The sequence below is a fragment of the Lichenostomus cassidix genome, chromosome 25, assembly GCF_008360975.1.
Source record: "Lichenostomus cassidix isolate B80296 chromosome 25, HeHo_3.0, whole genome shotgun sequence".
NCBI classification, from domain to species: Eukaryota; Metazoa; Chordata; class Aves; order Passeriformes; family Meliphagidae; genus Lichenostomus; species Lichenostomus cassidix.
Genome location: NC_139505.1, coordinates 598,183 through 620,568, shown reverse-complemented (window position 1 = coordinate 620,568; position 22,386 = coordinate 598,183). Strand labels below are relative to the sequence as shown.

General features: G+C 52.9%; 1 protein-coding gene across 7 annotated transcripts in view; it reads right to left on the bottom strand.

The window, feature by feature from the left end:
* The window catches only part of MEF2D (myocyte enhancer factor 2D), an 82,600-nt gene that overhangs the window by 22,727 nt on the left and 37,487 nt on the right, over positions 1–22,386 (bottom strand). For 5 of the 7 annotated variants that reach the window (XM_085082700.1, XM_085082706.1, XM_085082701.1 and 2 more), the window contains 4 exons: positions 17,178–17,461; positions 10,900–11,103; positions 3,952–4,089; positions 173–383 (listed from right to left, as the gene is read on the bottom strand). In XM_085082700.1, the coding sequence (XP_084938826.1) occupies positions 173–383; positions 3,952–4,089; positions 10,900–11,103; positions 17,178–17,231 (607 nt within the window). In that variant the 5' untranslated portion in view covers positions 17,232–17,461. Of the gene's footprint in view, positions 1–172; positions 384–3,683; positions 3,819–3,951; positions 4,090–10,899; positions 11,104–17,177; positions 17,462–22,386 lie in introns of all 7 variants that reach the window. The other 2 variants (XM_085082705.1, XM_085082704.1) reach the window with 2 other exon arrangements.

Here is a 22,386-nt window from a genome sequence, read left to right as displayed (position 1 = left end):
GGCTGCTCCTGCTGCCCACAGGTGCTGGAATGTGGACCCCTGGACAGGGGATGGAAGCAGCAGGAGTGTCCCCTTCCTCCAGGAATGCCCCATGCTTGGTGCTGCATGCCCAGCCAGGCTCAGGCAGGGAGGATAAGGAGGTGAGGGTGCAAAGGGTTGCAGTGTGGCTCACCTGCACTGGCTGGCCGCTGCGGCAGCCCGGGGGACACCGTGTTCCTCTGCAGTGCTGGCTGCTGCGGTGACAGGAGCCGGGGGTCTGTCAGCGAGGAGGTCACCAGGGACTGGGTCACCAGCGAGCTGCCTGGGTTGCTGAACTGCAGTGTGTTTTGGTTGGTCACCGGCACCGTCACAGGCATGGCGAAGTTCGGAGCGGGCACTGTGGACTGAACAGAGAGCAGAGGGTAAAGGGGAGCAAGAGCTGAGTTCCTGCAGTGCAGCACAACTGTGGATCAAGGGGGGACAGTCAGGTCTCCTCAAACCTCCACTGCTGACCTGCAATACTGTGCTTGAACCCACACTGGCACCTTGCGGGGATGCACCAGAGCCCGGTTCCGTGGGAACACTGGAGCAATGAGCTAACCCTCAGACACCCCAGAGCCCTGCAAACAGCTGTTTTTGCTTCTTTTTCAGGCTTTATTTATTTACCCACTGTGTTCTCAGGGCAGCCATGGAGGAGAGGCTGGGAGCAGCCCAGAGTATGAAGGTGGGCACCGGCCTGGTGGTCTGCCCCCATCAGCACTGAGAGTGGCCAAGCTCAGCACTATCCTTCACCCCAAGCAGCAGGCAAGGATTTTATGAGGCTGTTCTTCATCCAGCAGGAAGCCAGCAGTGGATCCCATTTTAGGCTGGCACTGCTGCTGGTGGTAGAGCACCTGGGAAAGACTCATTTTGCTCCACAGACCCCTGGGTGACTCTGGGATTCATCCTGGCTCCTCTGGGAGCTGCTGGGAAGGAGGAGCTGACCCCAGGGGTGCAGAAGCATCACTAAAGCCCTATCCTTGGCTGCAGGTTGAGGACCAGCTTCACCTACCAGCGTCCCCGTGGGAGCCAGACTCGCTGCGATTATCCCAGCCGTTTGTCTTATGTCACTGATTTGCTCTTCGTTAACAGGAGCTGGCACCTGCTTAGAGGCTTTAGCAGGGGCTTTGCTAAAGTCCCACTTCAATTTGCCCAGGGCCGGAGAGGGAGAGTAGCCCAGCACTGGATGGGATCACCACCGGGCCAGAGGCAGGACCCCACAGGCTGCACCAGCAAGGGCATGGGGAATCGAGGTCTCCCCACTGCAGCTGCTGCATCTCCCTGCTGCCCTGCAGCCCCCTCCTTCCAGAAATCTGCTCCTGGATAGATCCTGCTCCTTAGGTGAGAGAGGGGGATGGGAGGAAGGAGTAGAACAGTGCTCACCCACACCTTGCTGCTAGGAGCTCTCCCCACCTGCCTCCCAAGGGCATCCTGTCCTTCAGAGATATCCCGCGGCCACAGCCAAGCCGTGAGGACGGCAGCTCTGAGCCTGCGCCACGGCACCGCTGCCAGGGCTGCCGGTCACAGGGACAGGGCTCAGCAATTCTTACACCACCAGGGAGAGCTGGAACACAGAGCCCTCCCTCTGCTCAGCCCAGGAGCTCATCCTGCATGGCAGCAGAATCGGAGGAGGAAGAGGAGGAGGAAGGTTTCTTGGGCGTTGCACGAACACTGGAGCAGTGTTGTGTAATAAATCACTGCCAACGCATCCGTGTGTGCGCAACGTTCCTGGGGAGGGAGAGCTAAAGCCCCTCCACATCACAGCAGAGCAATGCCGTGGTAGAGACATGAGGTGGACACACCGGCCGGAAAGCCGAGGTTTGCCTTAATCCAACTCCACCCCAGTGCACCTGCAGACAAGCGTCAGGCTGACGCTGCCCCAGCAAACCCAGGGCACCCTGTCCCCCCCGCCCCAGAAGGGCACAGCGAGGGACACAGCAGTTTGCACATCGGTCCAAAATCTGGGGGAGGAGATGCACACATCAGCCAAACTCCACGATTTCTGCTCTCGTTAGAAGTGAGGGCAAACACCAGAGGCAGAAGCCCCGCCGAGGCCTTTCGTTAGTGGACACAGCTGTCATTAAGCTGCCCCGGCCACCCCGCTGGGTTAGTTCTGGTCACACATAAAACCAACCCAGCGGTTAAAATGGAAAAGCATCTTCTTCAACCGCACACACTCCACCTGCACCGCTCGGCCCCTTGCTGCCAGGGAGGTTTAGTGGGGGGAGCCAGATGCTACGCCCTGACGAGGAGCCACCCAGCACTTGAATGACACCAGCAGAAAGGACTTTTGGGCACGGACTGTCCCTTTGGATTGGCATGTCTGGATGATGGGGGCCTACTTGGGGCCCTCCCTTTGCAGCAGACACGTTCTGATGCTGACTAGTGCCTATTCCCAAGGGTGTTCTGCACTAAGAACAAAGCTCAGGTGGCTTTTGGGCCTATTGTCCACCAGTGGCAGTGCTTGTGCCAGGTGCTGGAGGTTCCATGTCCAGCTGGGGCTGTACTCCCACCCCACACACACCCTAGGAGGGGGGAACCTGCACCCCAATAGTGAAACCAGGGAGGCTGAGGTAGATCCAAGCCCTGAGTTAATCCTGCCCTGAACTCTCCTCATGGGGCTGGGCGCACTGTCACGGCAGAGCTGCAGAGATCATCACTGCCTGCACCCCACTCTCCTCCACCTCCTCAGCTCTCCAGGTCTCAGGACAGCCTCCCCAGTCCCTCCACCCTGAGATTTAGGGGATGGAAATGCAGATTTTGGGACCCTTGCGAAGCTCGTGGAGCAACACAGCACTGAGTCAGCAAAATAAAATCTGGGGATTTCACAAGGTCTAGCTCTCAAGAAAATCCAGAATTTTAACTTGTGGGGGCTTGCAAAGCACAGAAGGGCAGATTATTTTGGGTGGGGGTGTGTGTGTCAATTTTTCTGTGCTGCATCCACCCCTGGAAAAGGAGCCTCCCCTCTGCTCCCACAGCATTAATTATGGCTGCAGCAACTCAGGACTAATCCCCCGAAGAGCCGTTGCCTGCATCAATAGTCTCTGCTCCCTTGAACTAACAACTAATTTGAAACGTGTCCCCCTCCTCCTCCTCCCGTCTCCTGACACAAATCCCTTTCAGCACTGTCCTGATGCCACCCCGGTGCCGGTGACAGCTCCGGGATCACAGGCTAAAACCTCCCTGGATTTCTGCCATGGCCACCAGCTGCCCTGAGGGCTCGGTGGATTTGGGGGGAATTAATGTGGAATAGCCCAAACCAGGCTGAGCCTTGCAAGGATGTGAGGGGTCGGCACCCGCCACCAGCTCACATGAATACCAGGATCTTAACCCAGGCAAAAATCTGCTTTTTGGGGAAAAGGGTGAAAAAGGAGGCCCTAATCCAGTATTTGCAGCAGAGGAGAGAAGAGGAGCAATATCCTCCTGCACTGCCTGGCCGGAGCCAAGAAGAGTCAGGAATGCCAAAGCTAACAGGAATGATTCTCCCAAGGGTGGGAAACAGGAAGGGCCCTCAAGAGCCAGGTGCATTCAGGGCTGCAGGGGCTGTTGGCATTGGCTCCCAAGGCACGGCACGGCTCCAAAGCAAAGCCATGCAAAATCCACCCCCCCGTCACCTGAAGGCACCGGGGAGGGGACCAGGGGGCTGCAGGCCACCAGCTACTCACTGCGAGCCGGTAACTCTGCATCATTTTATCAAACTCCTCATCAATCTTTTTATATTTCTCTTCCGTCTGCGGGGTCAGCGCAAACACTTCATCCCCTTCCGGGCTCTCGCACTCCCTGTGCTTCTTGTTCAGCGCCTGTTACGTTTGGGGGGACACGGGGGTGTCGGGGAGGGAGTGGGGGACGAGGTTGAGGGGAAGTCGAACAGAAAAGAAACAAAACAGAAAAGAACATATAATGAAGGTTTTCCAGCCATGGGCAGGTACTTACACCGTATCGCTTGAACAGGATATCCAGATCCTCGCTGCCTTTGCGGTATTTATCCTCCATCAAGGGACTCTGGTCTATGGAGTCGTCGCCGTCGGGCTCTGGGCTGTCACAACCGTTAAAACCTTTCTTTCTTAACGTCTGAAAACACAACCGGAACAGTCTGAGATCCAGGAGTGGATATGGGGGACACGGGCAGGTCCCCCCAGGAACATCTGCTGGCCTGGATGGACCTGGACTTGCCCCCATAAAAAAACAACACTGTCACCCCAAGATGTTGTTAACCTCAACGGGTTAAAAAGTCAGGCTATGGCCCCTGGGTTTTGATGCCCGGGTGTCTCTAATTTTGGAATTACAGCATGGTGGGGGGATGGAGAGAAACTTCCTTGTTTTCAAAGGTTCTGTTTACTCCAGGACTGAATTTGGCCCTGCATGAATTCAGGCGTATTCCTCACTTTCAAATGCCACAACATCTCGAAGGGAAAATAAACCTTAATGCTCTTGGCTCTCCTGCAAAAAACAGGGAAAAACTGCTTACAAACAGGAAATTAAACCCCAAAATTATAAGCAAATTTGTCAAAATTTCCTGACAAAATCAGATGAGTGGCATTTGCCAAGTGCCAAAGTGCCACAGGAAGAGCACCACAGGACAGGGCATGTGGCATGGTGACAGCTGTGAGCCCTGCTGGGGGTGACACAGGGGGTGACTGATACGACACTGGGCAGCAAACTCCACGCCAAGACTGGGCTCACAAGCAGGAAAGGTCCTGGGCACTGCTACATCGAGGTAACAAGGTGAGACATCTACTCCTCATTAGGAGGAGTCTGGTGACCAGCAGGGCACAGTGGAACCCGGACGTCCCTCACTCGTGTTCAGCAGCCAATTGAGATCCACTTTGTAACCCTCTATTTTCAACATACCAAAAGCAATTAGGCATTATGACGGAACCAGCACTTGCCAACTCATTTTTTAAAAAAAGTCAAAGCTACAGAATTTCCTGGAAGTCTTGATCCCTTTTCATGCCAAATTCAGCAGGGAAAAAATGTCTTGACAATTCTCTGTCTTCCTAAACAGCAACAAACATCTCTGTTCTGAGGCCAAAGAGTGTTTGGGAGTGGCTCTTCAACTACCTGTGAGCCCCAGGAAACACAGGGCTCCTAGAGGAAGTTTTGCAGGAGTGAATAAAACCCAGGATGTCTCCAGAAGGGTTGGGAATGCCGCGGGTGGGATTTTCTTGGCACCACTCTGCCACAGGGCTCTGCTCTTCCCACAGGTCAGGCTCGGTGGATGCTTGTGCCAGGTAGCCACAGCCAAGCAATGGGCACCACACCCACCCCCAGCCTGTTCTCCATCCAGCTGAAGCTTTTCACAATATTTTCCATTCAAATTACTCCTTCCCTGGCACCATTTTCACCCTCGTTACTGGATTCAATTGCAGAGGGGAAACATCCTTGTTCACATACAGCTCCACCACTGGCTCACTCCTGACCATGGTGGCATCTGATGCCCTGTTTGGTGTCACCAGTAATTGCTGATACCTAATAATCATTAATGAATTACCTATTAATGAATTACCTGATAATGATTATTATGAATAATTTTAACACCTAATATTAATATTATTGTTATACCTAATAACACCTAATGATTCCTGGTATCCCTAATTCCTGTGTTAACTCTCTAAAGAGATAGGCAGTGGGAATCAGAGTCATTGCCATGAATGGGAGATTCCCAGGGCTTTTTCTGCAGTTTCCCGAGCATTTTTCCCTATTATTTTTCTATTTTTGTATGTGTCCTTGTTTGTTCTCAGAATGGCCCAAAAGAGGAAGAGGTGCTGCTGGTGGGGAAGGAACAGCTTTGACTTTTTTTTTTTTAAACTGCTTTTTGTGGATTTTTTCCGAAACCTTTTGTTTCGCCGACGCAGCCGAAAGACGGAAAGTTGAGCTTTTCTCTAAAAAAAAAAAAAACTTTTTCCTTTTTCTCTTTCAGATGCAAAATGGAAAAAGTTGTTCCATGAGCAGTGAAGCAATGAAGCCGGGTTTCCTTCAGGCACTGGAGAAGCTCTCTGGTGTTTAAAAGGGGGCTGTGCCCATCTCACCACGATTGCCTTTGCAGGGACAGGAGCTGAACCTCTCATCTCTGCCCTCCCATCCCTGGTTGGGCATCAGGAAGGTAATCCCTCACATCCCTGAAAACTTTCTCTCCTACAGCAACAGCTGTTGGCAGGTTCAGCAGCTGAGGGGATGGATGAGCCACCACCATACACCAGGACCCTCAAAGGAGGGAACCCCACAACAGAATTTTTCAAGAGGTTTCAGCCAAGCAGCCACATCTTTCTCCTTTTTAAAACCTGCAGCAATGCTGCCACCTGATAGGTTTTTAGGCAGCTCCCAGTACCCTCAGATTTACCTGTATGTGACACTGAACCAAGCAGAGGGACAAGCAGGGGCTCCCACCATCAGCTGCAACATTTTTCCATTTCTAACTCCACAGGAAATCATCCCAGAGGTTGTTCCCTCAACAAGTCTGTTGAGGAAAGCAGTGGAATTCCAGTGGAATGGAATGGGGTGGACCTGGCTCTGCTCACCCAGACCCTGAAACAGCTTACAGCATCACCCCTTCATGTTTCCCAAGGTCTTTCTCTGTGGGACTAACACATTTGGTGTCCCAGCTTTGCTTTGGTGCCTTTGCTCTCCCCAGCTACCAACTTCATAACATCACTCACAACTTCACTGTCTGTGAGACCCACAGCTCCCTGATGGGGTGGGTTCTCAGCATCCCAAGCTGTGAGGGGCAGCCGTGGTGCTACCATCCCTGCTCCTGCAGGAAACCTGCCAGCAGCCCCAGGAAGTGCCAAGCCTGTTGTGCATGGAGAAAAAAATCCTTCCTGAGTGTTACAGGCGCCAGGGTGAGCTGGGATTGTAAACCATGAGCTGGGACTGTAACCTGTGAGCTGGCGCTGTGACCCCCAAACTGGGACTATGACCCTCAAACTGGGACTGTGACCCCCAAACTGGAATTGTAACCAGGGCCACCACGAGGGGCTGCCAGAGCTGCAGGGAAGGGGATGGGGACAAGCTCCAGAGCTGGCAGGGCCGAGGACAGGGCTGATCTGCAGCGCACTGGGACGGGAAGCACCGGCGGCAGGGAGTGACCAGGGCCGGAGTTGCAGCAGGACACGAGCCAAGGCAGCGTGGCTCACAGCAATCTGCTGCTCAACGAGAGGTTTGGGACAACAAAATGGCATTTCCAGCCATACGGGCGTTGGCTGCTGGTTCTTTTGGTTTTTTTTTTTTACAAAAAAAATGTGCGTCCCACATTTTTAGCTTTTAGACCAAGATGATGTAAAAGGAAAACAATCCTGCTGGAGCGGGAATAAAACCCCAAAATTTCTGTTTTCGGAATCTCTGCAAGGTCTTTTAGAAAAGAACTTTCCTTCCCATTCCTCCTCATTCTTTTTGCCAGGGAAAAAACAGAAGATGTAAAGAGGTTTTCAGGAAACCTTTCTGTCACTGGGCTGCAGCCAGCGGAACACAACAATTTTTCATACAGAAGAGATTTAAAAGCAATTACTTTCAAGCAGAAAATTTTCAGAGAAAATCGGAGTAAGAACTTCCCATGACAAAAACCCACCTCACTCATCACCTTCCCCTCTCCCTGCCACACTCAGGTCCCCCCATTCTATCAGGACCCACTGCAGGTCCTGCTTTTCTAGGCAATATTCTCACTACCACGATCCCAGCTCACATGAGAGCAGATTTCCAGCCCAAAGAGGGTGAGAGCACAGCAGGAAACGCAGAACATGTGAAAGGAAACGATGCTTGACCAGGATGCGGTTGACTTCCCTTAGAGGAGGGAAACTCAACCACTCTGGGCTTTGGGGAAGTCTGGATGAGGATAAGGATGAGAATGAGGATGAAGACATGACACTGGCAGCTGCCTCTGCATTTCGCCACCTCCCCAGCATCCTGAAAAATGTCTGGGAATTGACAGCCCCAGGAAGGAGAAGTAGGGGAAAATCAGCCCCCCCAGGACATTCAGCCAAGGAAAGGGCAGAAATGGCTGTATGGCTTTAACAGGCTGCAGAGCATCCTGGTGGCCCAGAGAGCTCTGCTCTGTCCAAGTCCCTTATCAGGCACTGGCACGTCAGCCAGGCTGTGAGGAAACGAGAAGCGACAGCGAGGACCAAAGCCGGCGTGATCCCAGGCCGGGCGCGCACGTGGCACCCAGCGTGCCTGTCTGGGGGCTCAGCTGTCCCCCGCCTGATTAAGGAAACCCCCCTCTCTGCATTAGAGAGATTTTCTCAGACTTAAAAGCCTGCAATAACCAGGACTTTGCCGGGCACAGAGAAGCCGCGGGGGTTGCGTGGCTGAATCCCACTCCCGACAGCCTGCTGAGCCCTGGCACAGCTGAAACACAGGGTGTCCCCGCAGGGAATGGTCCCCAAAAGGCAGCCAGGGTGTGGAACCCCTCTTGAACTAGGGATGTGTATGCTCATCATGGAGCAGTTCTGCCTCTCACTAAACATCCAGGGGATAAACCCCTCAAGGACATCCCTGTGTAGTATGGGATGGGGTGTCCCCAGTCCTGCCCTCAGATGCACCTCCCCAGGACTAAAAACGAGATCTCATGTTTACTGTTGTGTTAAAACATCATTTGGACAGAGCAACTTGTCATGCCCTGACAAGTGGTACCAGTGCTTTTGGCCCCAGGAGCCCCCAGCCTGGCAGTGCTCAGCTTAGCCCTCTGCAGCCACCACTCACTCTCCTTCCACCAGGAAAACAAAATCAAGAGGCTTCTGCCTCAATTCCCCCAGGTCCTGGCTGCTCCTCATCCTTCCTGAAATGCTGCTAGAGCCACTCAGGACTGAATCCCTCAGCAAGAGGGGGCTGTGGACATCACAGGGAAGGTGGTTCGATGCAGCAGCCCCTTGAAATCCACTTAAAATCGTATTTGGGGGCAAAATCCCAGCCTGGGCTCTAAATGCTTGAGGTGGGGAAGCTTCAAGAACGAGCAGGTACTTTTTGTGAGTCAAATTCAACTGGGAGCCAGCAAGAAACATGAGATAACTTGGATTTGTGTGAAGTGGGACACAGCTGGGCTGGTGGAACCTGACTTGGGTGAGGAGGAATGGAATTCAGCACCAAGAGCACGAATGGTCTCCAGTGGGCATGGACTGGGAAGAGAAAACAGTAAAAATCTTAGAGCAGCCCCAACCCTGCCCAAAGACAAGACAAGGATGAGGATGCTTGAGCAGCCTCCAAACCTGCCTGCACCCCAGCGGGTTTTGCTCCATGGCAGCTCTGCCAGCAAGACATGCCGAGCATGGCGTGTTTGGGCTCTTTTTCTTGCCATCCACCAATATCCTTCCGCTCCCGATGTTCCTCTCCTCAGCTTTGGATGAAGATCCAGCTTTTCATGTGGTGCAAACACAGTGTTTCTTTGGGTGCCAAGGACTGTGTGTAACTTGTCGGCTTGGGAGTGTTTGCATCTTGGACCATAAGGGAACAGAGAATGCTGCCCAAAATGTTTACGGTATTTTTAGGCCAAGACAAATCTGTTCGATGCTGCGAGCGCCGCAGTCTGAGCAGCCCAGAGAGGCTGTGCTGCTGATCACAGCAGGGAACCGCCAGCATTTGCACAGTGAATGGGCATTACCTGGCTCAACTGTGCCAAAAAGGAAATTTTGGAACCATTTAGAAGACCCCTACAAAACTGTGGTGGCAGAAGAATCTCCAAACCCCAGCAAGGGAAGGCAGATGCTGCCAGATGCTTGGCCATGGCACAACCATGGGGTGAAAACCTCAAGTCTGGGTGTCTCAAAAAGACACATTTCACAGAGAATAAAAAAGAAAGCAAGATTTAGGGGATGGGGGCAGGATGGGTTTTTTTCACTTCTCCATAATGAAACCAAAGCCTGAGCATGCTGGCCAAGTGGCACCAAAGTGATTCAAAGGCAGAAGCCCAATTCCTTCAGCACTGCAGGCCGTGCTGCTCCACTGTCACCAGTGGCTCTGAGGGCATTCACTGATGTCCATAATGCCACTAACTACAAAGCCAAGCCCTTCATTTGCCTGTCTGCTCAGTTTAATGGCAGCTGCCCCCATGCTGATGACCTTGCAGCTCCATCTCTGTGACTGCTGCTGAGGGCAAGGATGTGACCAATGACCGAGGCACTGCTGGCACTCCTGTGAGCCAAACACCCCATGCTCAGCCCAGCAGTGCTCTGCCAGCACCAGGGACAAGGACAAAGCTGTGGAGACAGCCAGCAAGGGGGCACCAACTGCTCGTGGTAGCTGAGCATCTCCTGCAATGCTGGCGGGCTGGAGGAGAGCGGCCTTGAAGTGAGCTCATTTTGGGCATGGTGGCAGTGCTGGGGATGGGTCAGACTGGATGTGGTTGGACCACCCCTGGAGATGCACAAAACGCACCCAGATAAGCCCAAACCATGAGCTTGGGCATGCTTTGAGCAGGGACTGGACCAGAGGTGCACCCAAGGTCCATCCCACCTGAATTCCTATGCGATTCAGCCACTGGTGCCCTCCCAGAACACCAGTGTGCTTGTCTGAATATCCGGCTGGGGCAATGACAGCAGCTGTACCAGGCACTTCAGAACAATGTCACCAGCTGGACCACGCACTCCAGTGCAGCAGCCCCAAGAGCTGCCTCCAAACACATCTTGTGGTTCGCCTGGACCACAGCGAAGTCCCACAAAGCAAACCTGCACCTCAGTTTCGACATTAAACTTGAGACAGCTTCAACTCTACCACCCAGAATGGAGTATTTTTGTACGCTGGACAAAAAAAATGCAAAATCCATCTAGCACTGAGTGTGGGAGAACTGCTTGCTCCATCCCCACCCTGCATCAACCTCCTGCATCCAGTGTGGTACCAGACCCAGCCCTGGCTCCACCACAAGGGCAAAGCCAGGGAATGGACCGGCGGCCTTACCTCGATGATGTCTGCATTGGTCCGGCTCTCGTGGGGCTCGTTGTACTCGGTGTACTTGAGCAGCACCTTGTCCATGTCGGTGCTGGCATACTGGAACAGCTTGTTGGAGTGGTTGAAGATGATGAGGGCAATCTCACAGTCACACAGGACACTCAGCTCATAGGCTTTCTTCATCAAGCCGAACTTGCGCTTGGTGAAGGTCACCTGAAAGCAAGGACAGCCATGGTGAGAAGCTGTGTCTGTGCTACCACAAACCCAACACCTCCCAGGGAAAAAAGGGATGACCACTGAAGGAAGAGCAAAAGGAAGGGGAAGGCAGAGGGAATATTCTGTCTCAGTTTCCCCAATTGGACTCAACCCCAAGCTCTCCTCTTTTGCCTCCCTCTTCCAAATGGTTCATATTGCTGCCTATTTTGGGATCCTCCAAAGGCAGACACTTCACAAGCACAAAGATGATTATCAGCGTTGGAAATCACATATTGCCAAATCAAGAGAAAATAAATTTCAGCAAAATCCCCAGCAGAGCTGCCATCTGTCCGGGGGCTGCAGGTTTTTAAGTGGAATATTCAAGCGATGGGGATCTTGTCCTCGCTTGCTGCAGCCATGCTGAGAGCGCCCAACACTGGGGCCCACAGAGCTGGGGCTCAGCACCCCCAAACTGCCCAGGGGTGCCCACCCCACCCCTGACCCACTCTCCTGCTCACCAGCCCCCACTGGCCTTGGGAGGCTGTGCTTCCCCCAAAGGCACCCCGAGCCCCCTGTGCCAAGGGCCTGTCCAGCTGCCGCTTTTGTCTTGCTGTCCCCTTGTGTAACCTTGTCGGGGTGTTTTTCCTCACTGCCTGCCCAACTGGGGTCCCCCACCTTCTCCACCCACCCTGCCTTGAGCTGTCATCAGAGCTGTCGGCTGATGAGGCAGCTCATGCAGGACTGATCCACGAGAGCTGGCTGAAGGCTGGGCCAGGGCCAGCCCTGGGTGCTGGCTCCCAACAACCGCTCCAGCTGCCGGGCAGACGTTGGGCTGCCATTCCCAGCCCGTGCTCAGCTCTCACCACCACACTCCTAACCGGACCCAGCTGGTAGAGAGGGAGCTGGTTTGGGGCTCCCTGTCCCGGCTGCAGTGCAGAGCGTCCCCTCCCCCTCCCGGCACACACAGCACACTGATGGGGGAGGCACGTTGCTTGGCCAATGCCCTCTTAGCAAATAAAAAGCAGGGGAAAAAAAGAGGCAGGAGGTCACCACTTTGTTCTAAGCACTGCTCTGGGGGCAAAGCAGCCACTAGGGAAAGAGCTGGAGATGAGCTGAGATGCCCTTGGGTGCCAAGAGCCACATGGGAGGGCTCGACCCCACTTTGGGCCTCCACCACAGCATCAATTTTGCAACTGAACGGCTTTGATTGGCAGAGATGAGGGAGGAGAGTGAATGAGGCTGCTGCCTTCACTCAGCCCGTCAGTGGCATCACAGCCACGGTCCAAAGAGCTCAACATGGAGCTTCCCAGTTCACACCGATGGTGAGGAGCAGTGATGCCACCAGCACACAGCACGCACCCCCAGGGTCCTGCACCCCTTGAGACAGAATCGTGTGCCTGCGTGGGGAGGGAGGGCAGAGCAGGGGCAGCTCTGGGCACACTTGGCAAGGGGAGCTGCTGCCCCTCCCCTCCATTGCCCAGAGATGATTAAGCAGTAACGAGATTCGGCTCTAATCGCCTCATCCCCTGGAAAGTGCAGGGCTGGTACCCCGTGCCGCTGTGCCCTCCACGTGTGCCCACTTTTGCCACGGCGGCCTCAGCCCCGGTGCACTCTGATGCGAATGAAATTAATTAAGGGCCAGCTCTGGTGTTATCACTAACTCCCCCTCCCCAGCAGCATCCCAAACCTCTCAGCCACCCAAAACCTCTGCTGCCAGGCGCTGGGCAGGGCTGCTCCCAAGACCACGAGCCGGCAGTGCCATAACACAGCTGTGGCCGCACTGTGACTTCAGGTGGGACCCAGCTGCAGTTCTGCTCCTGCAGCCGTGGCAGGACAGGCAGGCACTAAAACCACGACCTGTCTCGCTGTCCCCTCCGCTGGCACAGCCTGTCTCGCTGTCCTCTCCCCAGCACGACCTGCCTTGCTACGTCCCCTTCCCCAGTACAACCTGTCTCTCTGTCCCCTCCCCGGCACGACCCGTGACCCGTCTCGCTGTCCCTGCCTGCCGGGATGGCCTCCGGGCTCTGACTCACTCTCCAAGCAGCTCGAGGAGCCCCCGAAAGGAAAACACATGGTCTATGCCAAGGCAGAAGGAACAGCCGAGCGTGGCGGTTTCTGCAGCTGCCGGTGCCGGGGACACCTCGCCAAAACACATCTTGCCAGGCACCACGACAGGCTCAGCCACCGAGATCGGAGGCAATGAGGCAGCTCTTGGCCTTGAAGACCAGTGACAAGCATGGTTTGGGTTTTGCCCTTGAGCAGTGAAGGAGAGTGTGGGGTCACCTTCCCCAAATCAACCAGCAATCTGGGCAGAGCTGAGCAGAACTGAAAACACCAAATTATCCCCCTACAGATGAGGGGCTATTCCCTCTGCAGACAGGGCAGAGGAGCATCCCTCTCTATCGGCACCTCTGCATCTTGCAGACAAAAGCAAAGATTTGCCATTTGGCCACCATGTCACACAAAAGCATTACCTAACACTGCCTCGGGCATCCACCCATGACCCAGGACGGAAACCCCAAACCTTTCCCTGATGCCGTGCACGAGCCTCATCTAGAAGAATTAACCTTGTAAGTCTAAGAGGGTAATCAAATCTCATGCTTCAGGGCATAAGCCGATCACCAAAGGGGTCAGGAAGGAATTACTGCCCCACACTAGCAGGGGATTTTTGCCTTTCCCCTGATGCAAACCATATTGGCAGTTGCCAGAGTCAGCAGCCCAGCCCTGAAGGACTGATGGCCTGATCTGTTGTGGCAAATCCTATCCAGTAATTCCTCTAATGACATTAGTGACTCTTACTTGCTCTCCTTCCCTGGTTTTAGCTGCTGCTGTAGTTCACAGAATCACACACTGGTTAGGGTTGGAAGGGATCTAAAAGCTCATCTTGTCCCACCCCTCTTCCATGGGCAGGGACACCTTCCACTAGACCAGGCTGCTCCAAGCCCTTGGACACTTCCAGGGATGGGGCAGCCACAGCTGCTCTGGGCAACCTGTGCCAGGGCCTCACCACTCCAACAGGGAAGAATTTCCTCCTAATGTCCAATCTAAATCTCCCTCTTTTTAGTTTAAAACCAACTCCATCTTGTCCTGTCGCTTCAGGACCTTGTCTGAAGTCCTTCTCCAGCTTTCCTGGAGCCTCTTAAGATCTCCACAGAGCCTTCTCTTCTCCAGGCTGAACACCCCCAGCTCTCCAGCCTGGCTCCACATCATGCTGGAGCCTCCATGTGGGCTCCAAGGTGGTCTGTGCCCCCATGGAAGGCAAGGCCTGGGACACAAGCAGGGTTGGACTTGCTGATGCCCAGTACTAGATGCACAGGAAGAGCTTCACTCACAGCAAAGGCTCTGGAGAGCCCCTTTGTCAGCCCTAGCTCTCTCTGATGGCTGCAATGCTGCAGCATCCCCAAGCCACCGTTTGGGATGAACTCGGCAGCACGGGTGGAAATGCAAGTGTCAAGAGTAGCTCTGCCTCCATCTCCTTGCACACCCACTGGTGAATCCTCACTCTCCAGGCCATCCCTGCACTATTCCCATTCCCCTCCCTCCCTGTCCCGACAGGCACAGGTGCCATGGGAGCCACCCGGGCACGCTGAGGTCGGTGCGCGCTCACCCGGCGCAGCTGGGGTGGCCAGCCCTGCATTCCAGCAGCAGGAATGAGCCCCATCCATAATCCATCAGCGCCAGGCTGCTCTGCTCCCAGGGTGCGACACAGGAGAGCTGACCGTGCCCCCTGCACCCAGCCAGAGCAGGGCGGCCGCCATGGCGGCAGGGGTGGGCTGAGGATGCTCCCAGACGCTGGGTTTAAGCCAGCTTAGCCGACAGCCTGCAGCCACGGCGGGTACGCACGCATAGACGCTCCTCATGGCTGATCCGCAGCAACAGCAGGAGAGGGAGGGAAGGGGAGTGAGATGGAAGAGGCAGCTCCGGGGAGACCTCACTGCAGCCGTCCAGCATTTAAAGGGGCTTATAAGACAGATGGAGAGGGACTTTTTACATGGGCAGTGATGGGACAAGAGGAATGGTTTTAAACTGAAAAAGGGGATATTTAGATTGAGTATTAGGAGCAAGTTCTTTCCTGTGAGAGTGGAGAGGCCTGACACAGGTTTCCACGAGAAGGTGGGGCTGGCCCCTGGATCCCTGGCAGTGTCCAAGGGCAGGTTGGACAGGGCTCGGAGCAACCTGGCATAGTGGAAAGTGTCCGGGCTCATGGCAGGGGGGTAGGACGACATGGACTTTTATGATACCTTCCTCAAATCATTCCATGATTCTAGGAGATAAAGCAAGATGGGACATTTCTGACTCTGGGGAGTGGATCCTGGCATTGCACATGTACAGTGTGGGGGAGAAGGGTGGAGCAGGAGGGTTCTCACCCTCTTTAAAGCTCCTACCACAGTGGATGAAGCAGATCTCACTGCCTGGAGCAGCCCCTTATCATTAAATGTCCCATTTTCCTGGTATGTAATTTTTTCCCAGAGAGAGAAAGCAGTGAAAATCTATTGCAAAGCTGTGCTGGTGATCAATTAAACAGCTGTTGCTTTGCTGACACCCAACTTGATCGGGCTGGTTTCTGGGAAGCAAAGCAAGACGTGCTGTGCTGGGGTGGTGAGCAATGCTCCTGTGCTGGGTTTTGGAAGAAGCGGCCCAGCCAGGGATGCAGCCCAGGGAACTGGGCTTTGGGGACAACAAACAACATCACAGATGTGCTAAAGCCATGATCTCTGCCCGTGCAGAGCAACTCCTGCTGCCAAATCCCACCCAAAGCCGTGAGACCTCGGCAAGGGTCTCTATCTCCAGCCTGTGCCAAGGAGCAGCTCATCCCCCAAAAACAGTCCCACCACTTGGCTACTGCCTCTGAAGAGAAGGGCCTCTTTCCTGAAGGTATGTCCAGCAGGGCCAGGCCGTGCCATCCCCCTCCAACATTACCAAATATTTTCCATTCGTTTGAATTTCCAGTGGGGCTCCAGTCACTGTGGATCTCTCACTCCCCTCTACAGCACTGCCCCATAAAATACACCCCAGATCCTTCAATAACCCCTAAGGCCCTGTTTCCTCCTCATGATGGACATAAACAGGCCCAGGAGCAACTGGGACGTCAGCAAAAACTATTTGATGCCCACCCTGGCCCCCACCAACAAATGAAGTTATATTGAGGAAAACCTGCCATTTCCTATTGTTTTGCTGCAGAGCAATGAAGTGGTTCATCCAATTTTGTTCTTTGCCACTCCTTAAGCATTAGGAATATATCCACATGCTTTTTTACTGCTTTTCCTTTTTTTCTGGAGTAGAAGTGGCAGGAAAGAAGCGTGGCAGGTCATGCTGGGGTGGTGCAGTGGTGACTGGACTAATGGCAGAGGCTTGGATCTGCTAAGCCAAACTCCAGGAGCACAGAAAGCAAAGGGACCCATCTGGAAGTCTTGTGGTTATGGGAAATACATCGATGGAGTCATCCCAGAGCAAACCTGGGCTGGCAAAGTGCTGCTGCTCCACTGCTCCATCTTAAGGAACATGGAAATTTGGGAAAAATCTGTTGGCTTTTGTTTTTCCTCTGAGATACATGAATGCATTCCTACACACATGCACATGCGTGTGTGCCTTGGGCTTGGCTTCAACAGAGCCCAAGGAAAAAAGCCCTGGAGTCATGTAAGTTTACAATTGAGGGAAAAAAAGGAATAATTTGAGTTGTTTGCGTTCAGCAAAATGGATACTTGTTGTGGCTGTTTTTTATTGGAAAAACCACATGGAAAATGTCAACTGAAATATATTTTCTGCAAGACAAAAATAAAAAAAGGGGGAACTAAGTGGAGAAGACACTTTCTTCTGGAAAAGCACTTAGATGGAAACAGCGTGAGGAGCTCCAAGGCAAGGAGCAATGCCTGGGTGGGGGCAGCGCAATGGGGCCATTTGCCTGGTGCTGGGATCCACCTGGATCCGGCCTCAGCGCTGAGTCTTGCCCATCTTCTTATTTTATGGGTTGGGAAAAATACAGCACTTGTGGCCCAAAATGTGATGGAAATGGGTCATTTTGAAACATGATCCTTAAAATCCCCAACGGGAGGAGAAGGGACGAGGAAGGAGCAGGAAGGGACAGCACTGACCTGCCGATTGCGCTCATCTGTGATCCGCTGGATCTGGATCTTTTTTCTCCCCATCTTCTCCGGAAATCCTCACCGCACCCAAAAAGACTTCGACTCAGGGGAGGGGAGAAGTAACCCCGCTTTAAAACACTTTCATTAAAGAGCGTGGGGGCTTTTTTCTCAGATGGAAACAAACCCAAAAAAGCCAAAACAAAAAAAAAGTTTTGTGTGGCTCCGTGCTCAGTTCATGGTACCGTTGTGCGCCAGATCCAGTGGGGCTGAGACATCAGCAGCTGCTCAGAAACCTGCACAGGGAGAGAGACAGGAGTGAGATGGTCTGCTCCCAAACCCCATCCAGGACCTGGCACCCTCCCGGCATCCTCCCACCGCCAGCACAGATCCCACCCCCAAGGCCAGGGAGGGTCTCTGGCTCTTCCCCCCGCCCAGCTCTGGGGCCAGCAGAGCTGCAGAAGGATTTATCCAAACTGGTCTCAAAGAAGACCAAGGATGAAGGCCAGGAATGTCCATGACACATGACACATGTGGGCTGCGCACTGCGACGCTCGGCAAGGAGAAAGCAGCAATGTGCTCATGAATCACTGCTCCACCATGACACTCCAGACTTTTTTTTTCTCTTAATAAAGTCATAAGCAGTCGAGTGGCTGATGATTAGCTCGGGCAATTTAAATCCGTCTCCAATTTCTGCACTAATCTTCAATTTGGAATTTTAAAATGTCTTTATTTGATTACTTGAAAGAAACCTTATAACCAGGCACAGAAACCTAATTCTTATGGGGAAGGAGGAGTCTAAAGGCAGCTGAGGCAGCCTGGCTTTCCACTGGGCTCAGCCACAACTGGACATTGGATGTTTCCATGGATCTGGGGGGGTGCCACTGACTCAGGGGTATCTTGTGCCCTAAACTCTCCCCAAAGGGATGAGTGCTGCAGGTCTCAGGGGACCCACACGGCTCCTTCTGCAGCCCCCCGTGGTAACCTGCATCCCCCAGTGCCAGAGGCTGCATCCAGATGTACCAGGGCACCTCCTGGCACAGTCCCCCAACCCATCTGACCCCATTTCCCAGCATGTGCTGCACTGCAGTGAGGGGCACAAAGAGGGAGCCTCAGCCAGTTCATTTTCCACAGGTATGTTTTTCTCCCTGCTCTCCTTCGGAGCAGCTGGAAAACAGCAGTGATAACACTGCATTTTAGGCGAGGTGCCCTGTGCCAAGACCCAGGCAGAGGGAAAAACCAGTCCCAAAATAGCTTCCTATCTGCCTCAACTTGGCAGTCCCCAGCCCTCGGTCTTGTTACAAAAAGCACGAAAAAAAATGCTTTTTCTCCCAAACCATCATCCAAAATTCAAAGCAGCAGCCAGAGCCACCCTGACCAAGCTCCTCTTGCTCCTCTTCCACCCCAGAGCCCCCCCAGACCCGGCTGAAGACCTTGGCCCCATCCTCTTCCTCCTCATCACTGATGGTCTCTGATGGTCTCACTCCCACACTATTTTTTGGGGTTCACTGAGTCATGTGAGTCACTTCATCTTTTTCTCTGCTTTTTTTTTGAGTAAAGTTATTCATCGTGCATCATATTCTGTGGTTTCAATGCAAGTTCGAGCAACCCAGAGGAAAATGGGGAGACTTTTCCCCATCCTGACATCCAAAATTTGCCATTCAGGGAGGCTGAGGAATGGGGAGGCCAGGAAGAAGACCAGACAGACGAAGGGCAGCAAAACCTTTTTTTTTTTTTTTTACACATAAATCCCACCAGGAAGACTCTCTGCAAGGACAGACCATACAGGGATGGCATTTACTTCTTGAATCATTATTTCCCAAAATAGGGGTGCGTTTCCCTCCCAGCAGCAAATAGGAGCAACCATCTAGCTGTGAGGAGCACTGTCACCATGGGCAACACCGAGCCAGTGCCAGGAGGATATCCTTTGGCTGCTGCTCCCCATCCCACCATGCAAAGCCCCAGAAAGACAGGTCCCAGAGCATCACCAGTTCCAGAGCACTGCCAGACCGACAGCATCAGTTCCAGAGCATCAGCAGTTTCAGAACATTGCCGCTCCAGCTTGCACCATGGAGTATCCCTCAAAGGTTGGTGATACAGGAAAAGCCAAAAGGAAAATGAGGATTTTTATTTCATCCACCTGGAGTGCCCACTCATTACTTCCCTGACTGTGAGGCCACATGGGACCTCAGAGCCTACAGCCCCGAGGTTTGGGACTGAGAATTTTGCATGCACAGAGAAACTTTAGAAGAGGAGGAGATTTCTGTCAGGTTTGCTTTGCCACTTTTCCCTTCAGAGTTGCCATTTCTTTAAACTGGCTGAAAAATATTCACCTTCAGCATCTTCAAAACCACCAGCAGCAGCACAAAGTAGCAACAGCTCTGCAACCAGACCCAGGGCAAGATGCTAATTCTTTCCGTGTGCTGCAGCTCTTGAACAGACAAACCCTCTGAAAGACAGCGGATTTACTGTCCAAACCAGAGAGGAACTCTCCAGAAGCAACAATAAACACTGGAGAACAACGGGCAGTAAATTTAAACTGAGTGAAAGGAAACATATTTTAACACAATTTTGTTGTGGGACTTGTTCACAGGATGCTATGGCAGCCAAAAGCTCCACAGTACTCAAAGAGATGGGATGTTTGCAGGGATGAGGAAAAAACCCCAGTGCTGCTCATCCCTGCCCTCAGCTCCACAGGACCCAGCGCTTCTTGCATGGGAGCAGTGGGATTCAAACCACATTCCTCTCCCCAGGCCACAAATACACCCCAAGTGTTTCAACCCAAATCCATTTTTTCAACCACCAAACCAGGTTCCTCCTGCTGCTCTGAGTCCTGACTCTGCATCCTCAGCACCTCAGCTGGATGGGGACCATTGTTCCAGTCCCAGGGTTTGCTCATGCTACTGGATAAAGTTTTCCACAGGAAAAAGGTGACTTAACAGGTTTTTGCTCAACATCATGGATAGAAAAGGAGCTGCCATGTGATGCTCTTGATCCCTCTACCCTGCATGACGAGGAAAACAGGGCGGGCAGCCCTTGGATGGGATAAAGAGGAGGGATGGAGAAGAGCACAGCACATTTGCTGCCCTTTGAATGCACCTGATGGAGGGGATTTCAAACCCCTCCCTTTTCTCTTCATGGAATTGGGGTTTTGGGGTGAGTTTATTTTGTTTTAGGTTGGGTTTTTTCCCCCCTGTATTTTTAAACCCAGGTATTTTCACATTTCCTGCCCAGGTGGCTGTTTCAGAAAGTCTGACCACTGGCTCGAGTTTCTGATCGGCAGCTGGAAGCACAAGAAACCTGGACAGCCATCCTCGTCCCTCCCGTCCCTCACGCTGGCACGGCTGCTGCAGTTCTGCCCCAACCCAGGAGCATCCCCTCTGCCCCTGGAGCTCCCTCTCCTTCACCATCGGATTGCTGTGGCTCCCTGATTGTCCAGCCTGGGGCACCAAGATCACCCATGACTCTCCTCCATGATCAGGAAGAATTTAAGCACCTGAACATGTATGTAGCCAAGCACCCAAAGCACAGGACTGCTACAAGGAGCTGAGCTCCTACATAACCTCTAACTTTCGGGGTCTCAAGTGGTTTTATTCAATACAATCACCCCACTCATTAAATCTTCACCTCCTTTCAGATAGCAGCTTCCTTCTTTCTTTCTCCTGAGCCTGGTTTTCCAAGGAAACCACCAAGCATCCCAGCTACTACACACCAGCAAGGAGGGTCCAAGGGCATGGAAGGAGACCTCCAAATCTGCTGGAAAGCAAATCACGGGTGCTGCACTGGCAAAAAGCCACCCTGACCCTCTTCCACTCCCAGGAATCTCGACAAGGATCAGGGAATTCAGCATCGCCCCGGGGAGGCGGCGAGAATCTGAGGCGGTGGAGGCAGCCGCCAGCACCCGCTTCCCCCCTCCCCACGCTCCGCTCGCACAAGTGTGACTATCACAGCAATTAGCACACATGCCAATTAACTCTGAGCAGGTGCTGGTTAACTCTGTGCTGAGTAATTCATCCCCGGCTCCCAGTAAATTGCTCCAAATTGGAGAGACGGGCGAGAGAGCAGAGTTAGCATTTTGCAAATGGGGGAAGAAAGAAAAAACATAGAGGAATCTCAGCTGGGAGATGTTTCTACAAAACAAGGAATTTGGGGAGCTGGGGACACAGAGAAGCTGGTAACTCTTCCAAGTCTTTATTTCTGGATTTTTTAATCTACTGAACAAATTTCTGATCTATTTTACCTATTTCTAAGTGGTTTCACCTTGGCTTTGCACAAGCAGCGGGGTGCTCTGCACCGCTCCGTAACCTGTCACTTTTCCATTGCTACTGAACAGCCCCAGGTTTCTGTCGGCACGAGCAGGGATACTCAGAGTCTCACATCCACTTTCTACGGCCATTTGCTATTTTTAATATACTTTTATTGCATCCCTTTTTAGTCACTCCTTACTAAAGTTAGCTCGACACACCGCCCCTCTCGAGGGCAAAGGAATTCAGCTGCCCTTCCTTAACACCCGCCTCGCAAAGCCGTGTGCTCTCAGCACAATGTCAGCTGAAAGAAACCAAACCTTGGCCACACAGCTGCAGAGGGAAGATCAAAAAGATGAATCTGAAAGCTTTAGGAAGATAAATAAAGGCAAATAAATGTACCCTTTCCAAAAATGTATTTTCCTTTGGAGCTCTTTGCTTTTCCCAGCATGCAGCACCGTGCTCCTCAATCCACTCATGCCTGTGCAGGAACACACGGCAGAGCAAGCAACATGAGTGATGGCAATATTGGGATGGGTTCAACATGGCACCAGTTCAAGGGACGTTTTCCTGATCTCCATCCCCAAATCAGGACCAGTGCCATGGGGACGTCCTTGGCGGCAAGGAAAATTGCAAAAGCGGCTTCAAAGGATATTTGGAGGCTGGGAAAAGAAGAAAAATGCTGCCCCACGAAGATGCAGCTTGTCTTATGGTAGATGCTTGACAATGGCACAGAAAGTCCCAGTTTGAAGGGAGAAATGCAGGTGACAGGTATGGCAGATCACAGCCCAACCCACCAACTGCTCCCCCCAGGCACCCAGTGCTCTCACTGTGGGACCAACCCATCTTTTACCCAAGATTTGGAGAATGCTCCCAAAGATGCATTTTTCCTTAACAGGCTTTATCAAGTGAAGGGGCTGTCTGAGAGTAAAGGGAGGGTCCTCCCCACCACTATCCTCCCCCAAGGACCCGGGCAC